The 24,483-nt window shown below is 39.1% G+C and overlaps 2 protein-coding genes across 2 annotated transcripts in view; one reads left to right on the top strand and one right to left on the bottom strand.

Annotated features, from left to right (window-relative positions):
* The window catches only part of NEK7 (NIMA related kinase 7), a 149,731-nt gene extending 125,869 nt beyond the window's left edge, over positions 1 to 23,862 (bottom strand). Inside the window, exon 1 of the mRNA XM_023224704.3 lies at positions 23,531 to 23,862. The gene's annotated coding sequence lies outside the window, so the exon portion shown is untranslated. The remainder of the gene's footprint in view (positions 1 to 23,530) is intronic.
* LOC116418473 (translation initiation factor IF-2-like) overlaps positions 18,653 to 24,483 on the top strand; it is a 122,310-nt gene continuing 116,479 nt past the window's right edge. The window contains exons 1-5 of the mRNA XM_031934275.1: positions 18,653 to 18,676; positions 21,518 to 21,709; positions 22,189 to 22,272; positions 22,544 to 22,587; positions 23,315 to 24,196. Coding sequence (XP_031790135.1) covers positions 18,653 to 18,676; positions 21,518 to 21,709; positions 22,189 to 22,272; positions 22,544 to 22,587; positions 23,315 to 24,080 — 1,110 coding nt within the window. The 3' untranslated portion in view covers positions 24,081 to 24,196. The remainder of the gene's footprint in view (positions 18,677 to 21,517; positions 21,710 to 22,188; positions 22,273 to 22,543; positions 22,588 to 23,314; positions 24,197 to 24,483) is intronic.

Raw genomic sequence — 24,483 nt, 5'->3', positions numbered from 1 at the left:
CTTTCTCTATAATGCAAAGGCTTTTAAATATTAGTACAAACTGAGTGTTTACTTTTAACTGAAACCCACCCCCCCAAAAAAAAGGGAGGAGTAGAAATCATGATTCTCTCTGGCTGTGATTTTTAAGGTTTCTAAATTTTATGTTTATATGTACTCTTCTAGCAAAATGAGCATCAATATGCTTTATTGACATTTTACACTTACCATTTTGTACTTTTCAAAAAGTTTCCACAGATATCTTCTCAAAACATCACAGTGGATGAGTGGGAAATAATTTCCAGATTACAGACAAGAAGCTCCAAAGAAAAAAGTTACACAACCTTAACCAAAATTACACAAGGAGAAAGCAAAGACATTCAGGTTTCCTGACTCCTATAAATCAAGATTAAGTTCAGTCTACTTTGTGTGTTTACACACACATGTCTGCACACATACACACACACACGTCTGCACACATACACACACACACACTCCTGTGTAACTGTTGCTTCTTCCTGGCAACAGGAAGATTGCAGAAACCTGCATACGAACAAAATTTTCTTAAACTCTGTAAAGCCACAATTGAAGGCTAGGGTTTCATAGACTATAAAGGCAGTCCTCAAGACCACAGAAAGACTGTTTAGCCCAAAATCCAACCACATCCTGAAGAGTCTGTGCCAGCCTCAGGTCCTAAAGTCCCTTGATTTTCCTACATGAACACTTGCAGTCTGTTGGAGCCATCATCATGCATCTTGCTCTATACCAAAAATAATCCTTTTTTTAGCGTATTATACCACTTTACTGTTCAAGAATCTTTATGAATTCTCTGTCACTTAACTGTTAAACCAAATTTAAATCCATCTTAAGAGAATTCAAGGCTTGCTGGATTAAAAAATTAAGCAAACATAAAGGCCCATAATGAAGAATGTCTATTTAAGTTTTGAAAAGCCATGTATTAATTTACATTTTTAAAAAATGTTTTACACACACACACACACACACACACACTTCCTAAAATCCACTGTAACTTGAAAACTACATGAGGATATGTTTCCAAATAATGTTTTCATTTAAGAAATCACTATAGTATAGAATGCCTAAAAATGAAAGGCCTTATATTAGAATTGGCAACAGAAAATGTAAAGATTAATATATTTCCTATATGCAATGAGTTTAAATTATAGCAGTTAAGAAGAAATAAGCACAAACTTATATGAAATCACAGTATGTTTTTATATTGACCATATTCCATATCAAATGACAGTCTCAATTTTTTAAGAGGCTTTTCCTTAAAAAAATAAAATAAAATAAAGGGAGGGGTATCAAATGATATCAAATGCTTTTCTGCTCTACTAAGCTTACCTGACAAATTTTCTTACTGAACCAAATGAGATAATCAATCAAACAGATAGATCTCTTCCATTATATCATCTTTATATGCTCAGATAAACCTTTATTGATCATGATGACTCTTTAACTGTACCATTAGCTTTAATTTTATTGAAGCTTTGTGCATCTACATCGATAAGGGCTCTTGAAACTCTGCTCTTTAAAACACTAGAATTCCAGGAGTTGTTAATCTGTATTCCATGACGAAAGAAAAAAAAAAATGGCAGGGCTCAGAGGGTCCATGGTCAAATGAATCTGCAAATACTGGGCAAAATAAAGTCAAGTTGGTTTCTTTACTGTAAGACTTCTCAGGGATCCAATTACACTAAAGTGTACTGTAAACCCCAAAAGAGTACTCGATGCAGATTTTTCCAAACTTGTCTAGCCACAGAATTCTCCTACAGAATTTCTATTATCTTGGAAAAGTCTGGTAATCTGTTGAACATAGTCTGGTCAATATTTGACCAACATATCATCCTTTGGGTCAAATTTTGGCAGGCTTTGATATTAATATAGTAACTCAAGAGCATGAATTGAAAGATTCCCATTCATTTCAATTTAAAAGTAAAAAATGTTAAAAACAGGACTATAAATCTAAGTGGGAAGGCAGCTCATATTACTTTAATTCTTCCATAGTCATTAGTCTATTAGTTATTAGGGCTTGAGTCTATTTATAAAGTTGTTCTTTCTCTTATTTAGGATTTTCTTCATTAAATGCTACTTTAAATTTTATATTGCTACTCCTCTGTGTTTTCTGATGTATTTTCCCTATAAATCTTGGCTACCTTTATATTTTTAACCTTTCTAGGTTGATTTGTTCTAAGAATATCTCTTGAAAGCAGCACATAGTTGAGGATCTCTCTTTAATCTGAATCCTTCTTTTAATGGGAAATTTAATGTAACGTATACAAATTGTTTCATTGACACTTGCCTTTTATATTTTTAATTCCTATGTTTCCTTGCTATTTTTTATCTCGTCACATGGATGATGTTTGCTTGCTTTTGTCTAGCCACTTAGAAAACATGTTATCTTTTCTTATCTTAATTCCACTAATGGTGATTCCAAGTTGTTTAAAGGCCTCCTTTAACCAGACTTTTGTTCATTATCAAAGTAAAACTGAAATCCTTCTTCTGGCACAGAACCCAAGGTTAGCTGAGGAATTGATCATATCATCACTCTCCCCTTTCACCCAACACTTCATTCCCAGTTCTCAGATTATAAGTTTTATAACCATACCCTTTTTAAATTATTCTGACATTTTGTACTATTTCTCATCTTGCAAAACAACTGTGTAGTCCTGCTTCTACATTTAATTTATTTCAATGCTTTTTTCTCAAAGATTTTGTACGAACATGTCCCTTTCCCAAACTCTTAATAGTACATTTTCAAATAACTTTTAAAGAGCTCATATGTGATACATTTTCTCTGAACGTTGAAAATAAAAAAAAAAAATTCTATTGCCATCATACATGAACAATAATTTGGCTGTATATGCCCTTTTTTAGCCACAATCCTCTGCTTTGATTTTGTTAGGTCTCTGAAGTAATCGTTTCATTACTTCTGGCATTTTGTGATACTGCAGAGAACACTTTGATCCCTTCCAATTCTTGGCTGAAGAACAGTAATTTACTTTCATCAATTATTGGTTCAGAACTGTGTGTTTATGTACTACTACTTAATCTAATACTTGCTTGAAGTAAATCAAGTTAGCAATGTGAATCACTACATAAAGAGCATAATAAGGAAATTATTTTATCTATTTTTATCATTTCTACACAAAATGCATCTTTTGCTCTGCGATCAATAAACAAGTCTGCTGATTCTCTTGCTTAAGTTTCCTTTAATGGTAAGTCCCTTGGTTATTTAAATCAATAATCACATCTTTTCAGCTGGCACATAACCTGCCTCCTACATACTGATGATTTATAAACCTGTAGTTCCAGAATCTCATTTCCAATTCTATTGTATCTTTCTGCCTGATATCCCAAACCTAACATGTCTAAAATCTTGACCACTCTAAACTGTTTCTACTCTGTATTTCCTTTCTTAGTGAATGGCATTTCCATCCAGTCATCCCCTACACTGTTATCCAGTCATCCCCTACGGTCCCTAGGTCATACCAGAAACTTTTACTCCCTTACCTCCACATAAGTCCTCAACTCCTATTAATTGTACCTCACAAACATCATCACTCTGCTTATGCCAGACCCTCATGATCCTTGCTACTATTAAAACCTACTAACTGCTCTTCCTGATGTTAGTAATGAAATCCTTATTCTACATACCCATATATATATATATATATATATGATAAATCTAAGATGAAAATCTATGTCATAAGCCTGCTTAAAACCCTTTAATGAATAAAACCTAATCTCCTCAGCCTTGCTCCTTACTTGCCAGCTACTTTCCCCCACATAAGTACCATACTCTGGCCTTAATGTGAACCATGTATACTTCCTCCAAATGCCTATGTCCCTCTGACACAGACTATGGCATCTTACTAAAATATTCAACCCAGCTAGTCGGCCTAGTTAGCCTTGCTTGGTACTTAAGTAGCCTTTTTTAAAATACCTATTTTAAGCATTTGTCTCATGTATTTAAATGAATCAGTTATCTGTCCATCTTATGCCTTACCCATTACCTATATATTAGCAACTATTACTCAAGGGCTGAATCTGTTTGCTCTTCATTTTTATACCGTCAGCACACATGAAGATCCAATAAATATTTGTTGAATAACTAAACACAGTTAGAAAACAAAACAAAAGATTAAAAAATGACAGGTCTAACCATCAGGAAACCTTAGTTTAAATTCACATGAGCACGTACTTTCGATTAAAGACAACATATCCGCCCTGTGTCTAAGTTCCCTCTCCTCTAAAGGAAGGTTCATAATGAGTACATAGCATGAGAAGACAGAGGAAGGTCTTACATCATTATCTCTGAAACAACAAATCAAAGCAGGGCACTTTCTACTGCAAAAGAATGGCTGGAAGAATAAAGTATTAACAGTTCTCAAGAGTTTTAAGCAGCACACAAATGCAAGACAGTTATTATTTCTTCTGCTTATCTTTAAAGAAGAGTTTCCCTACAAGCATGTGAAAGGCAAGTGATACTTATTCAGCCCTTTTAAAGTATGTCCAAAAAGCTTTTGATAGACTTTGTATTTGTTTAGGTTAACTGCGGACACAGAATGCTATTATAAATTCCCCTTATGTTTTTATATGTCATTCAGTTAGTCACATAGCAAAAACTAAAGTCTGGCAAAAGCACATGCTCACTAAGTTAATCATTCAGCTGTAATACTAGAAAAATCATGACAACCAAACTGACATAAAGAGCTAAGATAAAGAGCTTGTCCCCATCTTTAAAACCAGATTTAAAAAACATTCTACCGAATTCCTTGTACTAAATAATTCATAGTATGAATTCTATCATAACGAAGTTGATAAGGCCTTATGGAATACAGGCTAGTACTTGGAAATACTTTCATTAGTATGAATTATTTATGGTAAGGTCATTTGTTTTTAAAAGTCTTTGGTCTGTAACAAGTACTCAATAACAGAAAAATCATACACCAAAAATGAAAAATGCATTTATATAAAAGAAAAATTTAATGGAATTTTCAAAATTAACACATGGTTTTACATTTAATTCTTATAGAAAGACTTATCAACTGCTCATATTTATTCATTTAACAAATATATTTTGCATACTTACTCTATTACAAATACTGTTCTATACATTGATTATTCCTGAACTTTCAAAATCCTCTCTTCTTTAGATACTACAGTTTACAATAAACTATAAAGTAGTTTTAAAAGCTTTTCTGTCAGGCATAGTACAGTGACTCATGCCTGTAGTCCCAGAACTTTGGGAGGCCACGGTGGGAGGCTCACTTGAGTCTCAGAGTTTGAGACCAGCCTAAACAACACAGTGAGACCCCCATCTCTACAAAAACTTAAAACAGTAGCCCAGTGGAGTGGTTCGCACCTGTGGTCCTAGCTTCTAGGGAGGTAAGGTGGGAGAATCACTTGAGCCCAGGAGGTTGAGGCTGCAGTGATATGATCCTGCCACAATACTCCAGCCTGGGTGACAGAGCAAGACCCTGTCTAAAAAAAAAAAAAAAGAACACTTTCCTATCCATTACTCCTCTTGATGCTGCTAAAAACTGGGCAAGGAAACTGAGGCCTTGATCTCAGTGGTATAGCAATGACTAACTCTAGCTCAAGTCTTCTGATGTCCTCTGCAATGAACTTTTTCACTAACCCCCACTTAAGCCCTGACTGCATTCTTAGGACCTGAGTTAGTCATAACAAGAGTCTATTTAATGTATAATTAGGTTAGTAGGACACAATTAATGTTTAGCAACAGAAATTTAGTCTGTTACTTTATTTCTTGGAAAACTCATTGCCTTCCTCCCCCTCCTATGTACATAAAAAACAAAGAGGCATAATACTTGTACCTTTGAGTTTGTTTCCTTTTTTTTTTTTTCATCAAGCATAAATGTCAATGCAAATTAAGATTTCAAAAAGGTAAAATTAAGAAAGGAAGGAAAAAAGCAAGTATGTAAAAGCCACTGCCTCATAGTTACATAAAACTATACTTGTACTTAATAACAAGATGTTTCAATGTACTTACAAGATTCAAAGTTATACTTTATGTTTTAAAATTTACCTCTGGGAAACTAAATTTAATTGGTTATATATTTTTATGTCTCAGAACTGAACTATGTTTTGAATGGATGGCGCAAAGTTAACCCAGGCAGCTGCTAAGCAAACTTTCTCACCAAACTCTGCCAAATTATTTCAATTCTGACCTGCACTATCTTGTAATTTCTCTCTTGCTCTTGTGAGCACAGACTATAAAATCATGCCAAACTCTGTATGAATGTCTTTTAACATACATAAACATATACCAGAAACAAATGTACTTTCTCTGACACACTTACATGTAAAACTATGATTTTATGGAAATACTAGCCAAAGAATAAGAAAAATTAAAAGTAGGAATAACATAATGTTATGCTGATGAAGCTATCTAGGATGTTCTATTAAAAAAACTTTAAATACAAAGCACTCTGACCAAATAAATGAAAATCTAATTAATACTGACTATAGGCTTTCAAAATGAAATTATATAATTGACAGCCAGTTAAATTTTGTTTTCAGAAACCTTCTGAATCTGTGAAACTCCATATTCCAACTAAAGAATGGTAAAATGTCATAAAGATGGTCTATACTAAGAGGCTTTAAAAACAGATTTATTAAGAATGGAAATGAGATTATTTTATGTTGACAAGAAAAATACCTCACATATTATATTTAAATCAGGCAGCAAGTAACAAGTTAAATTTTAGTTTCCTCCTGTATTCACTGGGTATTTATTTACCTTTCAAAAAAGCTGTCCTTTCTTTTGTTTGTTTGTTTTAAAGACAGAGTCTCACTTTGACACCCAGGCCACAGTACAGTGGCACAATCATAGCTCACTATAACCTCAAACTCCTTTGCTCAAGCAATCCTCCCAGCTCAGCCTCCCAAGAAGCTGGGACTACAGGCACATACCATGACGCCTGGCTACTTTTTTAATTTCTTGCAGAGACAGGGTCTCCCTATGTTGCTCATGCTGGTCTTGAACTCCCAGTTTCAAGCGATCCTCCCATTTCAGCCTCCCAAAGTGGTAGAATTACAGACATGAGCCACCACATCCGAAAAACTGCACTTTTAAGTGGGAAAGAATGAACAAGGCTCCCAACACACCTTCTCCAGACAGACTCCTCTGCTGCTACACATCAGTCTCTCTATTGATGACACCAGAGCTCTTATTCCAGGCCAGACCTCTCTGCTGAGAATGAGATACATAACCAATTGCCTATTAGACAGTGTCACCTACATAACCCATGATATTCCAAACTCAGCATCACAGATGCATCTTCTCACCACCACACAAAGAAGACTGTTACCTGTTACTAACTTAGTTATGATCAATATAGATTTAATCAAGAATTGAGGGAGTTCTTCTAAACTCTTTGCTCAAATAGGACTCTAAACTCTAAGCTGATGTGGTTAATATTTCTTCTCCTTTGCTCTTCAGCACTAGACTCTGTGATGACAACTTTATATATAACTAAGGCAAAACCTGCATTTCCTTATATCTTAGAATATTTCAACTCTCACTTCTCTAGCCAGCAACTAGGAATCTATAATTTTGATATTCCTGGGATTTGTAGGCACTACATACACGGGAAGACCAATCTGTCTTCGCACCAAGATGGTATGTAAAGGTCAGCTGCAAACATATTCTGTGTAAAGCTATGAGATTTCTTACACTATATTGGGACAAAGTTTGTTCTTCCTAAGTCTTATGATCATGCTCCTACTGCTTATGAAAGACTACAGAGTCAAAATCAAAAAAGAATTAGAAAATATTTCAATGGAAGGAGAGAGCAAAGCTCTTTATCTCTGGTAAAAAGACATCCTTGTCCTCAACAAGGCAGGAAACACCCTGACAAAAATTAAATGTCCAAAGAATCTGCAAGAAAGTTAAGTTTCTAGTTTCTTTATTTCATTTCAATTCAATAAAAAGTCACAGCTACTCAAAGGTCAGGGAGAAGGGGAGGGAGAAGAGAGTGCTGCTATCATCTATTCAGAGCACCAATCCACACCCCAGCCAAAACTCTGCGGGCTAACCTAGACTCCTGTCTCTTTATCTTTTCCAGCTCATTCATTAACTTGTTTTTGTTTGTTTGTTTGTTTTGTTTGTTTTTTGTTTTGTTTTGTTTCGTTCTTCAGCATTACTGATATGTCTACTACAGAGCTGCTGGGAATACAAAAAGAACTAAGGCAATTCCAATCGCTCAAGTTATTCCCAGAGGAGACATACAGAAACAGACTTTTACAATATAAGGAAACAAGTATGAAGGTTTTCGATTTTTTTTTTTTTCTTTTTTGAGACGGAGTCTTGCTCTGTCACCCAGGCTGGAGTGCAATGCACAATCTCGGCTCACCGTAACCTCCATCTCCTGGGTTCAAGCGATTCTCTGCCTCAGCCTCTTGAGTAGCTAGGATTACAGGAGTGTACCACCATGCCCTGCTAATTTTTGTATTTTTAGTAGAGACAGGGTTTCACCATGTGGGTCAGGCTGGTCTCGAACTCTGACCTCGTGATCCACCCACCTCAGCCTCCCAAAGTGCTGGGATTACAGGCATGAACCATTGCACCCATCTCATAAAATATTTTTAAGAGACTAAGTGGTTAGAAATTATTCTGAAGGCAGTAACTGAAGGACTTTAAGCAAGGAAAAAAACTTAGTTAGAACTGGCTAGAGAAGCATTTCTTAAAAACATTAAAAAGCATAAATAAATTCAACTCAATTTTAAATTTAAAGGGGAAGAAAAGAAAGAAGACATTACAGAGGGTTCTATTTATAAAAAAGACATAAGCCCTTTTCTCGGTAATTTTTAAGTACACTGTAGTCTCACTGAAGTATGAATTTTCAAGTCTGAACTTAATTCCTTCATGTATCTCATAAACCAAACTTATCTTAATACATGTTTTGGCCAGGTACAGTGGTTCATGCCTGCAATCTCAACACTTCAGGAGGCTAAGGTGGGGAGGATAGCTTGAGGCCAAGAGTTTGAGACCAGCCTGAGCAACACAGCAAGATTCCATCTTGAAAATAAAAAAACTTTTTTTTGTTTTTTAAGAAATCTACCTTTGAGGTCCCCTTTACAATAATCTTGATTCTATTTTGATGCGAGTTTCTGATGTGCCATAACTACCAACCAAATAAAGAGATCATAAAAGCACTAAAGCTTTTATTGCTATTACCATCAAATTTTGAAAACATAAAGGTACAAGTAACTTCACAATCACTTCACAAGAGAAAAGAGGTTCAATCTCTTTAGCATGGTATTCAAACCATCAATTCACAATTAGTAATTATTCTTATGAAGGGAATAATCTCAAGTATTTGTCTAGTTATTTCCTTATTTAACTCAATGCAACATTTTCTCCATGAGGGAATTCTTGGAACATGGAATTAATTGGCAAATAGATAGTCATACCTTTAAGGAGTAAAAAAGTTTGGCTTTACAGAAAGCCAAACCACTTAACTTGAACTAGGAATGAATTGGGCTCTAAGAAAAGGAAATTTATGTACACTCAGTGAACAGCTTACTAAATCAGCTTCAAGTCAATTTAGTCTAACTGCTGGTCATGTTTTAATATCATGTCTTAACTCCAGGAACTTATCTCTCACTTTATTCCCTGTTGCTTGAGCCTCTTACTTAGACTTAATTGCCAAACTGGTCTCTGTCTGGTGTCCACACTCCTCCCCACTCACACCAAGTTCATGTCTGACACACTCGCTTTTCCTAGTCCTGATTCCTATCTCACCCCACTCTAACATCTTTCAGACCTTGGAATTCAGAATTCAGATATAAAACCAAGCATCTCAGACTAGATCCCTGAATATCCTGACAGTGACCATTCGCAGATTAGACCTTTACCTATTTCAAACAGTAAGACCTCCTTCATACCATTTCTCTGGGCCTTGCAGAGACATGTGCCTGGCATTCATCCTAGACCTTCCCTGAAACCAACAGCTCAATTGTTCTGGACATTCTCTTACTGCTAGGACCTGCCTAGACCTCCTGTCAAATGTAGTCTCTGGGAAACAGTCATCTGCCATTCTCTAAATGCCAAGTTCTGACAAGAATGGTCCTAGGCCCTACAGAAAACACAAATCTGTACAGGACATGATTCACACCTTCCAGAAGCTTATGCTCCAGCAAGGGAAGGTAAGTATAACTACAACAAGACTCAATATGTACTAAAGGCTTAAAGAAGCAGAAGAAAGAGGTTTATTTGTATTTTTTTGTATAGTACTTGAGCAGGGCCATAAAGGATAAAGATTATTTTAATGCACTGAGATTGAACAGTGACGTATGGAAAATAGACATTTAAAGCAGTGAGAAAAGCATAGAGTGGAGATCAGAAAGGGTACAAAGTTTTCTATAAAAAAAATAAAAATAAAAACCCAGCTGGGCACAGTGGCTCATACCTGTAATCCCAGCACTTTGGGGGGCCGAGGTGGGCAGATCACGAGGTCAGGAGATGGAGACCATCCTGGCTAACATGATGAAACCCCGTCTCTACTAAAAATATAAAAAATTTGCTGGGCATGGTGGCAGGCGCCTGTGGTCCTAGCAACTCAGGAGGCTGAGGCAGGAGAACGGCGTGAATCCGGCAGGCGGAGCTTGCAGTGAGTCCAGATTGGTCACTGCACTCCAGCCTGGGTGACAGAGTGAGACTCCGTCTCAAAAAAAAAAAAAAAAGAAAAAAATTCAGTAAGTTGTTAGATGTGACTAAAATGTAGGGGAATATACAGGAAACAAATAATCTAAAGCCAGGTCAGGATCAAGTGGGGTTCCATTTAGTGGCAGAGGAGCCACTGAAGACATATAAATCAGGAAATATGGTACAGCATTAGGTCATTCCTTTATTCTCATATTCTGCAATTAATAAAAACTAAAATATTTTTAAAGCATAAACTTGGATATTTGTTTTGATAAGAAATATAATCCCAGCACTTTGGGAGGCCGAGACAGGCGGATCACGGGGTCAGGAGATCCAGACCATCCTGGCTAACACTGTGAAACCCCGTCTCTACTAAAAAATACAAAAAACTAGCTGGGCGAGGTGGCAGGCCCCTGTAGTCCCAGCTACTCAGGAGGCTAAGGCAGGAGAATGGCGTAAACCCGGGAGGAGGAGCTTGCAGTGAGCTGAGATCCGGCCATTGCACTCCAGCCTGGGCGAAAGAGTGAGACTCCATCTTAAAAAAAAAAAAAAGAAATACAATCTTCCAGACTCAAAAAGAAATCTAAATATCTGACGGTGGTGTTCCAAAGTGCTTTCTAACAGTGGAAAGTTGGAAAATAAACCTGGCACCTCCAAGCAAAATAAGAAGCATCTCATTTAGCTACCTATTGATTGAAAATTGACCTTCCTTCCAGTAGATGAAGGAGTTACTGAGCAGCAGTTATGTCCATAATCCATTAATAACCAAACACTCAAAACAAAGTAGATTTTTTTTAAAAACTAGCACATAAAGCTAAGCCATATGTACTGACCACTTTACTTTTAAACTATAAATTATGCACATGAATCAACTATGTAACCTATATACTAATGTTATAATACAGGGAAATCTCAGAATAATCTTTTCAAATGAGTAAACATTACAGAAAGCTACTTCCCAATATTCCTTTCCCATACGTTTTGCATAGTCCTCTCCTTTGTTTTTAAAGGTTTCTTTTCTTCCTCCTACTTTATTCCAGCCATTACCTCTCTCTTAAAATTGCCACTGCCATCAAGGTTTTCCTCTCTCACTTCTGCTGTGGTCCCTTTTTAAATTGTAATCATTTCACTCACTTTCAGCTATCTACCAACAACTCCCAAATTTCTCTTTCTTCGGTCTGTGAATTGATAACACCAAGTAGGAAAATGGGAAGAAAAATAAAGAAACAAAAAGACGAATTATAAAGGGAATGTAATCACAGAGTCACTCATCTTACAGCTGCCAGAAGGCTCCAAAGATCACATGGTCTATCCTCAAATTTCAGGCAAGTATGCCTCTCAGGTTCAGAGAAGGCTCACCTCGATTTGAAACTGACTTTACACCAAGTCTGTGCAGTCAACTGGATCATCTTTCAAACATTCTCAAAATGCATATGCAAATACCCCACAAAGTTCAAAAGTTAGAAAATGTGGAAATGCTGACATTCTGGGGATGACAACCCACAACACAAACACAAAAGGGGCTAGGCATGGTAGTACTGCCCTGCCAGGGACCACACACTAAGAGACAAAAGTCTCAACATTTTCTAACCAAATACCATTAGTACATCATTACAGACCATGCTTCTTATATTATCTGAACCATTAACCACACTATTACTCTCCCCTAGACCAGGTACTCAATTCTTAAACTGAGTTCCACATATATTACATTTAGCTCACACTAAGTGTCAGAACTTATGTTTGGCATTTGAAAAATAAAAAAAAAAATACACCTGGACTTGACTCACTATTTGAAAACTTTCTATGTCAAGCTGCATCTTCTTATAACAAATAAAAGAGAAGGGGAAAATGGTCATAAACAACAAAGGGCTTGTGCTGTTTATAAACTCCAAATTTTTTTAAAAGGTGAAAACAAATTGCTGGTAGAAAACAGTTTTAAAATTGTCAAACAGGCTTTTGAATAAAGAGCATCACCACTTGGACGCAAAGATTGTATCTACTGACAAGGAGGGAAGTTAGAAGGGACTCAAGTGCCTGTCACTTGTTATCAAAGTCCCAGATGGAAATAAGACAGTCATGGAAAAAGGAACAGGTTACTCATCATAATGTTCTTGAACACTTTCCAGCATGGCCAGACATGCAAGACAGGAAAGTCTGGTGGAGTCGAGCTGTGAAATAAGATAAAGAGAACTACAGGTAGGTAATGGTAACTAGAGGCAAAAACCCTAAGTGGCAAGGCAAAGAGCTTTTGCCCCTGTGCAAAAAAAAAAACACCTCAGGAGCAAGGGAAGTGGTAAACTTTCACACCCAGTTGAGAGAAATTTTGTAAAAATGCCAAAAATGGTGAGAACAGCACACAGCCTAAGCAGTCCAGTAACAAGGGACCGTTTGGTTGAGAAGGAACTAAAACTAACACTTAGATGTACTATTTTCTTTCACCTTGCTTGAAGTGGCATTTTCTCTCCTGTGATTATCATTATCATGCTACTGAGTGCATACCGTATAAGATGCCTCGGGTGCCTTTATCTCTCAGACACAACCCCCGCACAATCTTAAAATCTGCTGTTAAGGCCAAAAACATCAGAAATTTGAAAAATATTTTCAAAGTAAAGAATCTGAATAGAAAAGCATAGATTCTACTTGTTGAACTTTAAGTGTAAGAGTGATAAGCAGCAGAGATGAGGTCATGAGGATGTCCTTATAAGTAAAGAAGAGACACAAGTGAAAACACCTAGGAAGAACCTGCATGTCAGAGGCAGAGAATGGAGTGATATGCCCACAAGCCAAGGAAAGACAAGGACTGCTGCCAACACCAGAAGCTAGGAGAAAGGCATGAGCCACATTCTCCCTTAAGCCTTCAGAGAGAACACGGCACTGTCAACACCTTGACTTCTGACTTCTGGCCTGCAGAACTGTGATAGAATAAATCTGTCGTTTTATACCATCCAGTTTGTAATAATTTGATACAGCAGTTACAGGAAACTAATGAAGGCCTATCTCATTTTAATTGTGCTTCACACATTGTGTTTTTTATAAACTGAAGGTTTGTGGCAACCCTATGTGAAGTTAGTCTGTTAGTGTCATTTTTCCAGTAGCATGTGCTCACTTCATATCTCTGTGTCACATTTTGGATATTCTTGCAATAATTCAAACTATTTCACTATTATTATATCTTTTATGGTGGTCTGTGATCAGCAATCTTTGATGCTACTGTATTTGTTTTGGGGCTCCATGAATCATGTCCAAATAAAACAGTAAACTTAATGATACGTGGTGTTATGTTCTGACTGCTTCACTGCACCAGCTGTTCCCATCTCTCTCCCTCTCCTTGGGCCTCACTATTCCCTGAGACACAACAATAATGAAAATTAAGCCACTTAATAACCCTACAATGGCCTCCAAGTGTTCCAGTGAAAGAAAGAGTCACCCATCTCTCACTTTAAATCAGAAGCTGGAAATGATTAAGCTTAGTGAGAAAGGCATGCCAAAGGTCAAGACAGGTCAGAAGCTAGTAGGTCAGAAGCGAGGCCTCTGGAGTCAAATAGCCAAGTTGTGAATGCAAAAGAGAAGTTCTCGAAGGAAATTCAAAGTCCTAGTCCAAAATGGTACATTATCAGTGGTTGTTGAAGCTCGGAGCTGGTCTATGACGCTATTTTGTTTATTTTGAATGTATTTAAAACCTTCTATAACAAGTAAAACATCTGTATAAAAAGACAAAGAAAAAAGTGATACTCAGTGAACACATGAATGATAAGAAAGTGAAACAGCCTTATTGCTGAGACAGAGAAAGTTTTAGTGGTCTGGATAGAAGATCAAACCAGTCACATTTCCTTAAATCAAAGCCTAATCCAGGGCAAGGCACTAACTCCCTTCAGCTCTGTGAAGGCTGAAAAAAATGGAGTTAACAGAAGTTGGTCCATGAAGTCCAAGGAAATATGCCATCTCTATCATATAATCATGGGGAGGGGGGAGGGGGGAGGGATTGCATTGGGGAGTTATACATGATATAAATGATGAATAGATGGGTGCTGACAAGTTGATGGGTGCAGCACACCAACATGGCACAAGTATACATATGTAACAAACCTGCACGTAATGTACATGTACCCTAGAACTTAAAGTATAATAATAAAAAAAAAAGAAATGAAGTTCCTTAACAATAAATGGTAAGAAAAAAAAAAAAAAATGCAAGCTGAAGCAGCAATTGCTGAAGTAGAAGCTACAGCAAGTTATCCAGAAGATCTAGCTAAGATCATTGACAAAGGTGGCTACACTAAACAACAGATTTCCAATATGGATAAAACAGCCTTCGATTTGAAAAAGATGCCATCTAGGACTTTTATAGCTAGAGAGAGGTCAATGCCTGGCTTCAAAGCTTCAAGAACAGGCTCTCATTAAGGGCTGACGCAGCTGGTGAACCCAATGCTCATTTACCATCCCCTGAAAATCCTAGGGCCCTTAACAATTATGCTAAATCTACTCTGCCTGTGTGCTATAAGTGGAAAAACAAAACCTGGGCAACATCACATCGGTTTACAGCATGATTTTTTGAGCATTTTAAGCCCACTGTTGAGACCAACTGCTCAGAAAAAAAAGATTTCTTTCAAAATATGACTCCTAATTGACAATGTACCTAGTCACCAAGAGCTCTGATGGAAATATACAAGATGATTAATGTTTTTTTCATGCCTACTGACACAACATCCATTCTACAGCCCATGGATCAAGGAATAATCCACTTTCAAATCTTCTTATCCAAGAGTAAGAAATACATTTCTTAAATCTATAGCTGTCATAAACAGTGATCAATATGATAGATCTGGGCAAAGCAAACTGAAAACCTTCTGAAAAGGATTCACCATTCTAGATGGCATTAGAAACAATTGTCATTCATGGAAGTCAAAATATCAATGTCAATAGGAGTTTGGAAGAAGTTGATTCCAACTCTCATGGATGACTTTGAGGGATTCAAGATTTCAGTGAAGGAAGTCACTACAAATATGGTGGAAACAGCAAGAGAACTAGAATTAAAAGTGAGCCTGAAGATGTAACTGAATTGCTACAATCCCATGATAAAAGTTTAATGGATGAGGAGTTGCTTTTTATAAATGAGCAAAGAAAGTGATGTCTTAAGACAGAATCTACTCCTGATGAAAATGCTGTGAACATGGCTAAAATGACAACATAGGATTTAGAATAGTCCATAAACTTATAAGCAGCAGCAGGGTTTGAGAGGATTGACTCCAATTGTAAAAGATGTTCTACTCTGGGTAAAATGCTATCAAACAGCATCATATGCTACAGAGAAATCTTTCATGAAAGAAAGAGTCAATTAATGTGGCAAGCTTTATGGCTGTCTAATTTTAAGACAATGCGACAGCCACCAGCCTTCAGTGACCATCACCTTGATCATTTAGCAGCCATCAACACCGAGGCAAGACCCTCCACCAGCAAAAATACTATGAACTGCTGAAGGTTCAGATGATCATTAGCATTTTTTGGCAATAAAATATTTTTTAATTATGTATATTTTTAGACATAATGCTATTGCATACTTTATAGATTACAGAATAGTGTAACTCTAACTTTCATATGCACTTGGAAACCAAAAAATTCATCTGACTCACTTTATTGCAAGATTCACTTTATTGCAGTGGTCTAGAATAGAACCTGCAACATCTCTGAAAAATGCCTGTATAGAGTCAGGCCCACAGCATCATTTCCAGGACCATAATAGAGCAGGGTATGGTTCTAGGGTCCCCCAAATAGCAGCATTTTTCTTACTGTAACTGTATCTTGATCAGAGCAGTGGCTGTATGGCCCTAGACTGGTGGCCTTCTGATCACAGAAGAGACAGCACTTCCCTTGGGGGCCTGGTACTGGGCTATTCTGCTGGAAGCTCAAACTCCCTCACAACCATCAAACACTATTAAATGTTCAGTAACAAATTCCTTTCCACTTAAAAAAAAAAAATTAGAGGAGTAAACGGGAGAACGATGTAGCTAAAGACAATCTTTATTGACAGCTGATTTGTTGTTGTTGTTGTTATTGTTGTTGTTGTATTTTTAAGTAGAGATGGGGTTTTGTCATGTTTCCCAGGCTGTTCTCAAACTCCTGGGCTCGAGCAATCCGCTCAACCTCAGTCTCCAAAGCACTGGGATTACAGGTGTCAGCCACAGCGCCCAGCCAACAGCTGATATTGTAAATACTCAAAGTCATAAAATAAGAAAGTGAAGGTGGAAACAGTATGCCATTCAACATTAAAAAATATTTCTTAACAGTAAATACCTTATTAAAACTTCATTTTAAATGCATTTTGAAAATAGAAAAAAAATGGCAGTTTTCACTGAATACCATACCTACCACCAGACTATTCTAAACATATTCTAACAACAAAGACGGTGATGAAAACAAAGGAAGTCAATTTGTAGGCCATGAAAAATAAGAAATAATTTGTTCCATAAACCAATCCTCCCCCGGGCAAAATCTTCTTATATAAGACCTTTTAATTTACATGTATTTATTGACTAACAAACCACACCTAGAAATAAACTGTTTGGAATAAAGATATACTATTTGCCTAAAACAAATGACCTATTCTAGGTGGCTTTCTATTTTTTTTATTTTTATTTTTAGAGACAGGGACTCACTCTGTCACCAGGCTGGAGTGCAGTGGCATTATCACAGTTCACTGCAGCCTCAAAATCCTAGGTTCAAGCCATCCTCCAGGCCCAAGCAATCCTCCTGCCTCAGCCTCCCAAGTAGCTGGGATTACACGTGCGTGCCACCAAGCCCAACTAATTTTTTTAAATTTTTTGTAGTGACAGGGTCTCACTATGTTGATCAGGCTGGTCTTGAACTCCAGGTCTCAAGCAATCTTCCCACCTTGGCCTTCCAAAGTGCTGAGATTACAGGTTTGAGCCACTGTGCCTGGTATCATATTATTTTACTATATGGTCCAGCAGTTAGATGTAAAGGCAATACAAGATTAGGAATTCATTACATTTTAGAAGTATAACAATTTTTCATAAACACAGCTATTCAGTTTCTCCAACCATAATATAATAAAGGACATATGGCTTTGTTATGATTATAACCATAATAAAATGTATAGTAATTTGCCTAGGTAAATATAAGGATATAGGGGAAATATTTCAACAATTAAAAAAAAGAAACAATTTTAAACATGCTAGGAAGAACATTTTTAATTTTGCCATTTTTTTTGAATCTGTATTTAAAGATCTTTTTGCAACTCACATTATTTGTAGTCCATAATATAACCCCCTGCCAAGCCTTTTTCTGTCTGAGAACCTATGGATTGCTGGCTCTCCCCACCCTCCAAAGAAAGTCATAAAAACTAACTCAAATGTGGGAACCATTAAATTTTGAATATGGAAATCACAGGGCAAAGGAAAAGGAGAATTCAAGCAGAGGAAGTGGGAATGGCAGAAGTGGGAAGCAGCCCATTAAGACAAAACTGGGCCAAGGCAGAGTGGGTGACGGGACCTGTCATTAGAACAAACTGACAACAGGAGATGTGTTTCCCACCCCTAAGAACAGGGAAGTAAGTGAAATGAAACTAACACTGGGCCTGCTACCACATATTTACAAAGATATTTTCATTTACTCCTCAAAGTAACTTTATGAGTTGGGACAACTACAGTCTGAATAAAATAAGTAACTCAACCAAGGTCATAAAGTAGGCAAGGACAACCCTGGAGTTTTGTGCCTAGTCTTTTCCACATAATGGCAAACACAGATAATGATAATACATGTGCAGCAGAGTCAGATAAAGAGAAGAGACTGCTTGTAGCTGGTGGCAACCAGCCAGGAATTCTGATTGTCCCAGGTCCTACCTGGACTTCCCCGACGGCTAAGGGGTCAAAAGTCCAGCACACACAAAACCCACTGCTGGCTAGAGCTGAGAAAGTGTACTGTGTAATTTTTACAAAGCTGTTGTATTTTCCATTCTGCTCTATGCTGCTCAGTAGCTACACCCAGGTAAGTCTACAGCTAATTCTTTTCAGAGCAAAGGTCAGACGTACCTCTACCCCAGGCCAAACATACCTTGACTGTAGTCCCTCTGCTAACGCACAGGCTCTTTCCAGTATTTTTTTTTACTGGGGGAGGGGGTGGAATGGGGGGGGGAGTCTTTTATGAAAGACTAAGTTAATGTTTCCTAAAAAGAAAAAAATTTGCCCACCCTCTTGCTCATGTCAAAAATTTCCTCCAAAGTAGACAAAGGTAGTCATACCAGTAGGCTTAAAATAAAAACTACGAGACAAGCAGATGTGTACGTTTTGGTATGTTTCTTTGTCTAGTAGTTTTCATTTAGTAAAGATAAATGACTGACATTAGATTCTACGTCGCTTTAGTAAGAAGCAGGGAGCCACAGAGAGGCATTAATCCAATGTCACAGGATAGGAGTGGGATCCCCCAGAAGCAAAGAATGGTGAAGAAACCTGAAAAGGTGGATAAACCTAAAAGAGGTTCATATGTTGACAAACTCTGAAATGAAACACAAAATTTGGAAATGGATAGCTGGGCATTATTCTGAGGGAACTGTGGAAGATCAACAAATTGTCACAAGAATGTAAGGACAAAAACAAAATATAAAACGCTGTTGTGGAAAATTCCATATCAACCCAAACGTCAATGGCATAGCACCATATTTAGACCTCTGGTATTATCTTCTAGAGCAGGGGAAAGCTACCAGCCTATTTGTATAAATAAAGTTTTATTTGAACACACCTATGCCCACTTGGTCAGGTACTGTATTTGGCTACAATGGCAGCAGATGCAATCACAGGGCTCACAAAGCCAGAAATATTTACTATGTGACCCTTCAGAGAAAAAATTTGTGAACCACTATTCTACAAAAAAGTAGACTGGACTGAAAAAGTAGCCCTTACCTACTACCAACAGAACACTAGTAACAAGATTTACAAAAAGGCCTATTTCCATTATGTAACCTAAAACACATATTTCTAAATTATTTTTACAGACTGCTAAAATCAGTTTTGTTCATGTATATATTGTTCTGCTTAACACTTTGATAGCTATTACAACAAAACCACTCATTGTATAACCTCATTACCTAAATAGTATAGCAGGGCAGTTATTTTCAAAAAGGTTAAAAAGAAGTTACCCTGCTCAAAAATATTAATTAAGGAATGCTTCATGATCATCTGTCCTTCTCATTCCCACTGCCCATTGAAAAGCATGAAATATATTTTCTAAGTGTTTTCTTCAGAATAAAAAAAAATTTGTGAAAATACATAACACCTAGGAATAATCAAACTTAATTACCAAAGGAGAACTCAGCAGTTTAGAAGTTTTATAACTCTGAGATTGAATTGTATCAATTTAAAAATTCTGAACTGCCATTATATTCTGCAAATGCATATATTTGATTACAATTATGTAACCGAAGGTTATTCATCCATATTCCCTATAAAAATGGGTGGGGGGGGGAGAATTAAATTGAAAAAGTCTCAAAACAGTAAAGAAATGCGTCTTAAAACATCTTGCTATATATTTATATAAATGCTGAAGTGCTGACAATTCAGAGCAAACAGTAATCATACATGTCATTTCCAAGACACCCTTAAGTCGTACATTAAGTTTGATATGTTTTATAAACGACCCACTGAAATACCTACCCTGGTAATTTTCCAACAAATGTTCGAAGGGGTAAACATTTTAATGTGAATGAAACTGGGAATGAGGACAGAGTGTTGTTTTATGCAGCTGCAGCTGCAGCTACACTGTGCATTTTTTAAATACTACACTGTGCATTTTTAAAATACCAAAACCTATTTAAAAAAAAAAAAAAATCAAGGGAAACAAAACCTGAAAGAAATTTTGGAATTACCTACCTAACTTTTTTTTTCCCCCAAAAGTGCATAACCACTAACACTGGCCCTGCTCTCAGGCCCAGTTCTCAGGTACCCTGAATGGTGGCGATGTTTGTAATACTACAGAGATACATTCTTACAACATCAGATAGTTCCTAGGAAAATAGTGTTTGGTTCTGGAAACACTGCAAAAGTCTCTAATGTCATCTCAGACCACATATTTAAGTGAAAAAAAGAAGTTTATATTTCAGTAAATTCACAATAATTGAGGGGAAAAAAAAGAATACTTAAACGTTTACAATAAGAGCCCAAAACTATCAACTGCAAGCACCAGGAAAGATTTGGGGGGACAGGGTCGTTATGAGATTAAGTACTTATTTACACAAACTGTAACTGCACTGGACTTCTGGTCATTACAATGCAATGCTGATTTTTAATTTATTAATCAGGTATGTTAGCTATAGAGTCATCAAATCTCCCCTCCTCCACTGGTCCACAGCCACCATACCATACGTGCTTTCCTCAATCTTGGGGTAAATGCTGTTTTACTGGGATGGAAACGAACTCGAATTTGTCCAGACAGGAAAATATGAAAGAGGGAAAGGAATGGTGGGTGCTACATGTATTATCTAAATAAATATAGTTCAGACTATAAAATGAGTCTGTACGCTTGGAAATAAAGTTAGTCTTGTTAAATTGGTAAGATTTTTAACCATGGAAAGATTCCCAAGAAGCTGTGAAAACGCCTAACGATTTAGATTCTGACATTTAGTGGTTTTCATTTTCAGATAATTGCAGAGTAAAACCCCCTCAGTCACATGGACTATATTTAGTCTGAACAACTTCGCTTCTTATCTACTATAAACTTTCAGTAGAACTAGTTAAGTTCTAGGTGCAGCCGAATCACGAAACGGGACACCTAGGATGGCTCAGGGAAAACTGAAGTCCCCTCCCCCTTTATTTGTTTATTTATTTATTTCTCCAGACTGGCCCTCAGCCTGACTTAGCTCCCGCACACATCCCTGGAGAAAGAACTAACGCGGCCTTCTCCGAGCCCCAGGCTGGAGTAGGAAGTATCCGCCCTCCCGAACGCGAGGTCCTCGCTACGCATTGGCTGCGAAGGCCGTCAATGCTCTGGAGGGCGGAGCCTCCCGCCACCCAGCGGAATCTCAGGCCCGTACCTCCGGGAGGGTCCCCGAGCTCCCGGGCTCCTTCCTTCCCCTGAACACTACCTCCGCACACACACTGGCCCCGAGAAGGCAACTAGCCTCCTCAAAGGGTTCCTTTGCCTTTTTATTTCGCAGGCCTTCCTCTCGCCCCATACAGTTTCTGCCCCTTTGACTCCTCCGAGAGGCAAAGCTTTTTCAAAGCTCCAACACCTCTCCCCTACCCCAGCCAGCTCTCCGTGCTAGACCAAATAGAGGATGCCGCTGTTTTAGGAGTGAAGCAAGCTGTGGACTGGATCTCGCCGAAAGAGAGAAGATTCCTTGCTCTGGAAATAAAATAACTGCTGAGATCTTAAGTTAACTGTTTCAAGAGCTCTTGGCCATCACCAAGTGTTACAAACCAAGAATACTCAGCGGCCATTCAACAAGAGTTGCCACAAAGCATTAGAGGGTTAACCGTATCTCTTGTTTTACTGTTCACCGTTTTCAGGGTTTGACCGGTTGTCCCAAACATTCTGCAGTTTTTGAGTGCAAGTACTATGCCGTTCTTCGACCACACCACCAGCAGCTTAAGGTCCTGAACAGAACATATTTATAACACACATACTCTGTACTTTAATTCTCTAATGCAACCTGACAAGACATACTGCTGTTGCCTGGAGGAAGTGTGCATACCCTTGAAACTGTAAATTCCTTGGAGGAGGAATTAGAAACAGTGGTTCCAATTATGATGGGTACATTAGGCTCTACAAACTATGGAAATTTGATGTTTTCAATTGCATCCTTGAGCTCGTTAACCTAAAAGGAGAATAACCATTTTATTTCTGTGTATTTCTGATTTTCAGTTCAGTCACCAGAATTGCGCAAGGACAGCAGCATGTATCTTACTGTAAACTAAGTATATTTTTAGCATTTCTCCCCAATGAGGTCTACAGCTAGGCGAGAACACGATTCATCGGCTAATACATCATCTCTCCGCCACCCCAGTACGCTCCCAGTGCAAGACTAGAGGATGCTGCGGTTTTAGGAGTGAAGGCCTACAGTGTAAAAGAGGCAACAGAAGTTCTTTAGCTCTCAAGGCAGCATCCTCTAGGTTGTGCTCGCTTCCTTACACTGTTCTGTGGTCACACGGTCTTGTCACTTTTCTCTGTTTTCCTTTGGCTCCCCTTCTCTGACTTTGGCCTGTTTTCAATTTCTTTTCCATTGCCACCATCACCAGCAATGTTCGCTATTGCCTCGCAATCCCTCTCTCCGACATTTTGTAATCCTGAGTCTCTCACAAGTTCATTCTCCAACAGACCTCTCACGCTCCCTGTACTTCTGAGGCCACTTCGGATTCTCCACTATGTGCCGGCTCCCACCACCCACTCTCCCAGCGCACTTCACTTTCCTAAGTCGGGCTGCTGCCGAATCCTGACAGGTGGATATCACCAATCCGCGAGAGATAAATAACCGACGTCGCCAATGAGCATCCGCCGGGAGGCGGGACTTCACTTAAGTTCCTCAGGTCCTGAAACCAAAGACCTGTTGCCGCCGCCGCGGTGGCCGCTGAGTTTCTTAGTTACCGCGGCGCCCTTGGCGGCCTCGGGCCTCCAGAGCCGGTGCCAGGTATGAAGTTTCCTGCCGCCCCCTCCCACCGCTGCCAACGAACAAGACCGAAACCCCCATCCGTCTCGAGCGCGGCGCGCCCCGCCCCACCTACCCCGAGCGAGGGGTTCCCGGAGGCCGCCCCGCGCGGTCCCGACCTCCCTCTCCCGGCCCGACTCCCGCAGGCGGCCCCTCCCGGCAGGAGCTGGCCGGTCTGGGCGCCTGAACCCTGGGCAGCGACTCACCAGGAAGTTGGGAGTTTTCCGTTCTCCCGCCCGCGAGGGACCTTGGGCGGGCGGGTGGCTCGGCGCGGCGCCGTCGGAAAGCGCGCTGGACCGGGGGCTGAGGCTGCAAGGCCCGGAGCCGATCGGCCACCTCCCGCCGCGCCGCCCCGGCGGACGCTGCAGGCGCGGGGCACCCACCCTGCGCACTGCGAGGCGCGTCCGGAGTGCGAACCTAGCGGCGGCCCATCCTCCCGCGACTCCCGCTCCTCCTTCTGCGGCCGCCGCTGTCAGGAGTGTAAACATCCCGGCATCCCCGAGGAGAGGGGCGGGGCGGGCGCCGGCCCCTCCCCGCGCCGTGGGTCCCGGCCGGCTGCCCGATGGAGGCTTCCCGCCTGCTTCACCGGCGCTCCTTGAAGTGGGGAAGCCTCGGAGGTTTCCCTACTGGAGCCGGGGCCCCTCTCTTCCGGTTGTCAGGCCTAGTGTGGTGCGGGGCACCGCGTCTGGCCCCCTGAGACCTCTTCCCCGGCTTCAGGCCAACTGCCCACCGAACCCAGGGTCGGCTGCTTTTTAAGAACTTGTTTTTTCTTCTTTTATATGTAAGTGCCCCCACTTGCAAGCGGTAACAGACTTACTGATGTTCCCTTTCTTCTGGACCACAGCGTTTGTGACCCCATCTTCTTTTACCAGGTGATTTAAACTACCTCTGTGTTATGTGGAGTGCAGGGAAATGAGAAAAAAAAAAAAAAAAAAAAGGCGTTTTCCTGAGTCTGGCTAAGCAAACGTTGCATGAAAGTGCCCCAGCATAGAGGACAGTGGCTTTTACAACATTCCAAAAGGTAAACTCCCTGGTGTGGTACGGAGGATCTTTGAAATAAATATGTACAAAATCACCCAGAACCCTAGTACAGGAAACTGCAAAAGGAATGCTTTGACACCAGCAACTTCACTACTTCAGTAACAGGGCATAAACTACT

The sequence above is a fragment of the Piliocolobus tephrosceles genome, chromosome 1 (assembly GCF_002776525.5).
Source record: "Piliocolobus tephrosceles isolate RC106 chromosome 1, ASM277652v3, whole genome shotgun sequence".
Classification (NCBI taxonomy): domain Eukaryota; kingdom Metazoa; phylum Chordata; class Mammalia; order Primates; family Cercopithecidae; genus Piliocolobus; species Piliocolobus tephrosceles.
Note: the sequence above shows the minus strand (reverse complement) of the source record. Positions and strands in the feature narration are given on the sequence as shown.